Raw genomic sequence first — 7,500 nt, 5'->3', positions numbered from 1 at the left:
TGGGGTAGATTGCAGGTTGCCTTGTGCCTACGCTGCGCTACTTCTGTTGTGAGCCTTCATTTGCAAGCAGAGGAGGGGGCAAGGCCCCTGTAAAGAGGGGGTGAATCGTGCCCCTTTCAACCCATCTGCCCTTGAAGGTCTCCAGCAAACATCAGCTGTTTAACGGCCTGGATTCTAATTGGGTTTGCATCCCTGCAAGAGACCATCCAGTGTGTGCATTTGGGGAGGGGAAGAAACCCTCCTTTGAAAGATATCTCCGCTCAGATGAGTTTGGAAAGGAGTCTGATAGCTAGCCCCTTTCCCTTTGTTTGTTAAACTGTCCAAGGCCCGAGAACCCCACTGGGCCTAGGGCTGACAAGCAGTAGCCCACTCCTCCACCCTTCTATCCCAGGCTGTCGGGGGACTGAAATCTTAGCCCTTTTCAGTCCCGTTTCTGCCTATTTGACTCCGATTCTATCCTGCAAAAATGGCTCTAAAAGCCAGTAGGAAGCTGTAAGATAAAACACCCAGATTGCGATAAAAGGGGAAACAAGGCGAGGCGAGCTGGCGTCCTGAATGCGAGTCTTGTACGTCTTATTATCAAGTTAATTAAAGCTAGCATCTGACAATGTCACTCGGCTGTAGAAAAAGGGATTTAAATGCAACGTCTCTCAGGACTGCGTGTCAAGGGCTGCTTTTCATTGAGCTGCTGCTAGGCTGTTTGGCGGTGGGAGCAGCTCTCTGAATTGAAGGGGTGGGCGCCTTTAAAGAAGCAGCAATTGACAAGGAAGCAATTATTAAATTTTGATGTTCAAAATAAAAAAGGGAGAAGAAAACGGCGTCTATAATGCGTGTTTGAGATGGAGAGCAATATAAAGAGATATCAAGGCCGCGCCGCATCAAAAGCTTCCCTCCCACCCCTCTGGAAGCCTCCTCTCAACCACTTTAAGAGAGGTTTTTAGAAGCTCGCCGAGGATCCTAGAAACATGAAAACAGAAGTCGGTTTTAAATGTGCACATTGAAATGCACAGAGCCGGTTGCGACGTGGACTTGCACTTGAGGTCAAGTGACGGACGGATTGTATGCTTCGCCATAATAATATTAATTAAACAATTTGCATGCTAATAAGGTAACAATTATCAGGGCTTCTGTTGAAAGATTCAGGTTATTACAACACGCCAATCTGGAGGCTAGGGGTCAGGGAGTGAGAGGCGAGAGAAATTTCAACTCAAATTAACATTCTGTCAGCTCCAGAAAATGGGATAAATAAAGTCGAATTAATTCATTATAATAAAGAGAGAGGGGGAGAAAAAAGTCTCCTCTCTTCTTCTGTGCTGGATTGATTACCATTCTGTATTCAGAAACACGTTCCCCTTGCATTCCTCTCCTGAAATCCGACAGAAAATGAGGCATTTATTGCTACAGGCAAAATTTGGTCCAGTGGACACAGTTTACATTTAGTATTTATAGAGAGAGAAATTAAATTATGGTGAAAAGTGAAGCCCTTGGCCCTTGACCCCAGAATTAATACCGACCCCATCATTTTCTTATTACTGTTGGATCAGTGCAGTCCAAATTTAAACTACCTTTTAGCTTTAAATAGAGGCAGGGAGACAATAATTAAACTAATCTATATCGTAGGGGCGGGGGTGCAGCCGGATATTGTGTGATATTCAATTAGGTGAATAAATACTGTTCCGGACAGACAACATAGATTAGAGACTCCACTTTCTTTCTTTCTTTCTTTCATTTCAATTTTAGTTTCTCTCTCTCTCTCTCACACACACACACACACACACACACACACAAATAAACCCTGTGAAATGCATCATTTTGACTGGATATTTTATAACTGGAAAATCTATTTGTATGTTTTCCAGAGATAAAGTGTTCGTTTTCTCTCTTCCTCCTCCCCCCACAGACTTGAAGGATTTATTTCTGCCTGAACCTCCCAGAAAGGTTTAAGGGTTTCCCTTTATGTTCAGACTAGCTGTTTAGTTTTTAGTTTTGTATTTCCTCTCTCCCTCTTCCCACCTTTCTCGTCTGTGGGGTTTCGCTGCGGGAATGTAAAGGAATATAAGTCACTTAAAGAGGAAACAAAATTCTGTTTGAGCCCTTCAGATAATAGAGAGAAATATTCTAGGAAACCCGAAGTAAAACAAGTTCCATTTCCTATTACACAACATTGCAGTTAATATAGAAAATAGAGTCTGCCTGGGAGTGTGCTATCTCTTTCCGCCTCCATTCGTTCTAGTTATCCCTCGTGTTTGTTTGGGAATCATAACTTTCATTATTTATGGCAGACAAATCGAACAAAAGCATCCCAGGCCGGCCAAACGGAGCCCATTCGACAGCAAATAGCAGGGTGGATTTTGGATGGGTAAGTGAATATATCTGTGTCCTTCCCCACACCCTTTCTTCTTTCTCTGCTTAGAGAAGAATAGAAAAATATTTCCTTAATTTTATTTCTGTTATGTTGAATCGCTAATGAATACATTTGGAAAAAAATCCACTCCAAAGTATATATGTATAGTTCTCCTCCTCCTCTGCCACAATCCCTTTCTTGCAGTTTATTTAAGAATATTTGCTTTAATTATTTAACTTTTGGAGTTTATCAATATTTTATATTGGGTGAAACTTCTATGGGAATATAATTTAATTAGAACAAATTTGGCTGCAGCTTGGAGGCTATTAATCATTGGCAGAGTAAAAGTGTGTGTGTGGTGTTTTCTCCCACCTTCTTCAAGTGGGGGAGTCGTGGTGGGGTTTTAACTTTATTTTTTTGGCCTCCCTTTGCGAAATAGGCTACTTTTAATTAGCCATCCTCTGGCTATGTTCATAATTTAATATTTCTTGCGGTCGTGGATCAATAGGAGATTGCATTAATTATTAACTTGATTGGTATGATCAGATCACACTTTAAATGCTGTAAAGGGTTCTTCTTCTCCCCCCCCCTTCCCTTCCCCCTCCTACTCCCCGTTATAGAGCCGGAGAGGAGATGAAAAGGCTTGTAGTTTTAAATTCAATGTGACAGCTCTGGAAAGAGAGGATGATGAATCTCCTATTATTGGATCAGTCTATTTGCCGCTCAATGTCTCCCTGTAATTGGAGCAACATCACTTTAAAGGTTCAGAGAGTAGAGCATTTCTGGTGAAAAATCCCCACAACACGCCGGTGAATGTTTTAAAGGGAAATCTATTAGTGATTTGGAGAGGGGAGGGGCAGGGGTTGGTGTGTGAGAGGAGGAGGGGGGGGGTGTAACTCCGGCTGGTTAGTATTTAACTGGGTATCAATCCGATCCATAAGTCCTCCATCTCCTCTGCACCCCCCCACCCCAGGCTGGCTGGCTGGCCCGGGCCGCCCTCCTCCCCTCCCCGGGCTGGAGTTCTTATCAAAGCCCCCCTGGTCGTGTTGTGACAGCTCTGATATTGTTTATTGAGGCTGGATGTCAGGTATAATTAGCAATCGATATGGAAAGCGCTTGCTCCCCACACGGGCACGTCTCTGACGTCAGGACCGATTAACGTTTCTTATTGGTCCCAAATTCCCCCAGCCGGAGCTAATTATTGGGAGCTTGATGTTGATAAAGTTAAAGCGCCCGGGCGCCCTCCAGCATGAGCCCCTCGCTGCACCGCCGCCGCCGCCGCCCGCTCCCGCCGCCGCGCGCCGCGCGGCGCTAGAGCCGCCCCCATGATGGACAGCCGCCTGCTGGAGCATCCCCATGCCCAGTTCGGCGGCATGGTGGGCTTCCCCTACCCGCTCGGCCACCACCATGTGTACGAGCTGGCCGGCCACCAGCTGCAGTCGGCGGCCGCCGTGCCCTTCTCCATCGATGGATTACTGAACGGCTCCTGCGCCGCCTCGGTGGTGAATCCCACGCCGCTCCTCCCCGCCGGCTGCGGGGTGAACGGGGACAGCCAGCCCTTCAAGCTCTCCGGTAAGCGCCCCCCTTCCTGCGCCCCAGCGACGCCGCGCCTGCCCGCGATGCGGCCCTCTTTCCCCCCTTCCCCTCCCCCCAGCCCTTGTGCTCCCCTCCCCCCCCCCACTCCAGATCTGACACGCGGGACCCACAGAGAATGGGGGGAGGGGGTCTGATATTCTCAGCCCTCCCCGCTGATCGCTATAAGAGAAGCCGGCCCAGGACACAGACCCGACATGGGGGGAGGGGGCCGCGAGGGGACCCCAACCCACCTGTGTGTGTGTGTGTGTGTGCTTTTTTCAAGAGAGATCTGAACAAATGCACAGATCATTCAAAAAACCCAAAACCCAAACCAGCCCTCCCTGGCTCCCAGCCCGGTGTGAACCCGCACGTGCGCTCTGAACAATAGCCGGGGTGCGGTGTCTTTTCAAGTTGGTGTGTCTGCGAGGCCGGGGGTGCCCGGCCCGGGAAGGGGTGCACGTGTTAAAAGCCTGCCCTGCCAGGAGCACGGGCTAGGGGAAGAAAGGTTGATGACTGGAAACAGATCCAACCAAGGACACCAGCAAATGCGATGTTGATCCCCCTTGGCAAATCTATTGTTTAGCTTCCAGGTAAACCTCCTGTGCCCAAACCTCCTCTGATCAATACTGCTCCTTCGTGGATGCCCCTCCGCACCCCCACCAGTAAATGAGATTATTATTTACACGCACCACACAAAATGCGAGGTGCAGCGCCGTCCCCATCGACTCGGGAAGCGTAAAGGCTTGGGACGGATCCCCCCTTTTTTGTTTTCTTCTCTCGCCCATATCCGAGCCCATGTCTCTTCCAAGCGGGGGCTGCTGTCCGGCGAGCTTTTTGCACGGGATTCCCAGGTAGGGAGAGGGGACCCGCCCGGAGATGGGCCTGTTTCGAAACGAGCCGCTTTGAGAGGCACCTAGCCGGGCCTTTTCCTGGAGCCCCGCATGCCTTGCGTAGAAGAGGGGATCCGTACCCTGGAAACAGCCGCAGTGAAACCAAACGGCGGACAGCGGTGCTGAATTGAGTTTTCAACAGTTTAAGGCTGACCGCTGGACCCCGACACTTTCAAAACTTTCACTCCTGCACCTGTTATCCCAGAGTGACCTATTTCAAGAGCAAGTCTCCTGTAAAGTTGGCTTGGGGGGGGGCGGCGGAGGGGAGAAGGAACAATGTCCCCCATCGTTGATACGGGTGTGTAATGTCCATAATCCCCCTCTTTATAAACGGTGCCCAGGTTAAGAGGCGGCTGTAAATTAATTTCAGGGAGGAGAAATGGCCTGGTCGCTGGTTAGCTTATTGCATTTCTGCCTTTTCAGACTCTGGTGACCCGGACAAGGAAAGTCCTGGCTGTAAAAGAAGACGAACCCGCACGAATTTTACTGGCTGGCAACTGGAAGAGCTTGAAAAAGCCTTTAATGAAAGTCATTACCCGGACGTGTTTATGAGAGAGGCGCTGGCTCTCCGGCTGGACCTGGTGGAGTCCCGAGTGCAGGTAAAATCCTTTTTTCTTTTTAAGGCAAAATGCACTCGCCACATCTGCTGCTGTTCTCCATCCCGCCCCCGCTGCCCGGTTGTGTTCATGAAACAATTTCTTGTGAAAATGTTCCCCCTTCTCTCCTGGAACCTGATTCAGCGAGACAAACAGAGGCTGAGGTGTGGAAGTGTTTAGCTATATGCTAACTGCGGAGGGGGGGTTATTTTTTTACCTGAACTAGGCATACACGTTTACTCTTAATTTATGCGGGCAGGTTGGGAAATCTTTCTTGGAGGAAACGTGTTTTGTGATTGATTGATTTTTTTTTTTTAAATTCCCCACCCCTTTAAACTCTGTTTACAAATAGGCCCTGAAGAGTGTAATTCAAGTCTAGAGTTCATAAACCCCTTTCACTGTAAACATTTTTCTTAAATGAGCCAAGAGTGAAAAATTACTATGCAAATATGAGCCTTAAACATGGTACATGGTACATTGGAGAATGTAAATAAAGCTTTTGAGGCAGATCGACGGCGTAGATAAAAGAATCCTTGTAAAACTTCACCTAAACAAACCGGTTAGCCGCCACTCTTTACAAACTATTCGCTATTCTTTAAAATAGCAATAAAAAAAATCGTTCTCGAGTCAAAGATTTCAGGTTTTATCTGTGAGCTGGCTATTAAATATTCAGATACTGGTGTATTTCCTCGTAGCTTTGAATAGTAAGGATGGATGATCCATAAACTGGCTCATTTTAAAAATACTTTATTTTGCATGCATTTTTTTAAAATGTACTGAATCAGTACTTTCTTCTCTGTAAATCACTGCAGTGTTATGTTGGATAAGAATCCGAAATGCCTTGTCCTCCTTAACGTGTGTGTGTGTGTTTAAATCGATCGTGTACTCTAAAAACTGGAGTTTACCACAAAGAACGAGCTAATGACATTACTGGATATTATTAATCCATTAGCATTGTTTAAAGGTGTATTTACAAAATGCTTTTTCCTCCCCCTCATGACCTCTTCTGGTTTGAAATCCTTTTATCCAATTTGTTCTGAGATTGTTGAGTGAAGTCGAGACCCTCCATTTCCCTTTAATACGATAATGAGTAATTCTTAGGGACAAGGCCTCCTGGAACTGGTACAAAGAAAGGCATTATATCCATACCATACCAGCAAAAAGGGAAGACGCGCCGGCTGGCAGACTTGAAACAAACACTCTGCATCTCTATTCTAGAGGCCCGGTTTTTATTTTTATTTATTTTTATTTTTGTTACATGAACAAGAATAGACCCCCGCACCATTAAAGTTTATTCCAATCTCTTCAAAAACCAGGAGATTGTCTTTTCTTTACTCGTGTGTTTGATATAAAGGAGTGGGGGGGGGGGGGGAGTGAGGACAAAGGAATAAAAAAACAGAACCGGTGGCAGTGACACAACCTGCTCCAATTCTGCTCGTGGTGTGAGGATGAAATATACATGTATGCTTGATTTTAAATTAATGGTGGTTTCTGGTTATCCTTTAGATAGATCAAACGTACTGGCCCTCGCCCCTATCTCTTGCTGAGATTATATTTTAGTTGGGTTCGTCAATTTCTTGTTTTTGATGCAGTAAATAACCCTGTCTTCAATCAATCAAACAAAAAAACTGGTTGGTTTGATTTTATAATATGGTACAAGATTTGGCCCTACTTTTCCTTTGGTGAATTTTATCGTATTTTTAGGTGGCTTATATGTATCCATTATAATGTTCTTTGTCTATCTGGTCATGAAGCGAAATACCTGAGCAATTAATTGAAAGTAGTCTTGATCAGCAAGCTTGTGTAATTGTAAATCCGAGAGAATTCTATGCGTGAAAGTGGAGGCGCAAAACTCTTACTAAGGACACGCTTAAAAAAAATCCGGAGTCCTACGAAGTCAAGGATTTTTTTTTCTCTCAGTGGCAGTGACTTTATTTATGTTGCGCTGGAGTTTTTAAATCAAAAGGTATTTATCTCCCTCCGTTCAGGTGGCTGGGGCACGGGGCTGCCCTGTAGGAAGGCGGTCCACAGCAAACTAAACTCGATCTCGACTCCCAGAGAAATAATGGAAACATTACTTTTTTTCCCCTCCCTT

General features: G+C 46.2%; 1 protein-coding gene across 6 annotated transcripts in view; it reads left to right on the top strand.

Moving 5' to 3' along the window:
• UNCX (UNC homeobox) overlaps nt 1-7,500 on the top strand; it is a 14,500-nt gene that overhangs the window by 5,398 nt on the left and 1,602 nt on the right. For 2 of the 6 annotated variants that reach the window (XM_067550880.1, XM_067550881.1), the window contains exons 2-4: nt 2,283-2,359; nt 3,533-3,916; nt 5,233-5,408. In XM_067550880.1, the coding sequence (XP_067406981.1) occupies nt 3,670-3,916; nt 5,233-5,408 (423 nt within the window). In that variant the 5' untranslated portion in view covers nt 2,283-2,359; nt 3,533-3,669. Of the gene's footprint in view, nt 1-1,770; nt 2,360-2,964; nt 3,917-5,232; nt 5,409-7,500 lie in introns of those variants that run through there. The other 4 variants (XM_067550879.1, XM_067550878.1, XM_067550883.1 and 1 more) reach the window with 4 other exon arrangements.

Source organism: Emydura macquarii, unplaced genomic scaffold (assembly GCF_026122565.2).
Source record: "Emydura macquarii macquarii isolate MOO-44397 ecotype Brisbane River unplaced genomic scaffold, CSIRO-AGI_Emac_v2 contig_1348, whole genome shotgun sequence".
In the NCBI taxonomy this organism is placed as follows: domain Eukaryota; kingdom Metazoa; phylum Chordata; order Testudines; family Chelidae; genus Emydura; species Emydura macquarii.
This window is presented reverse-complemented; position numbering and strand designations above follow the sequence as displayed.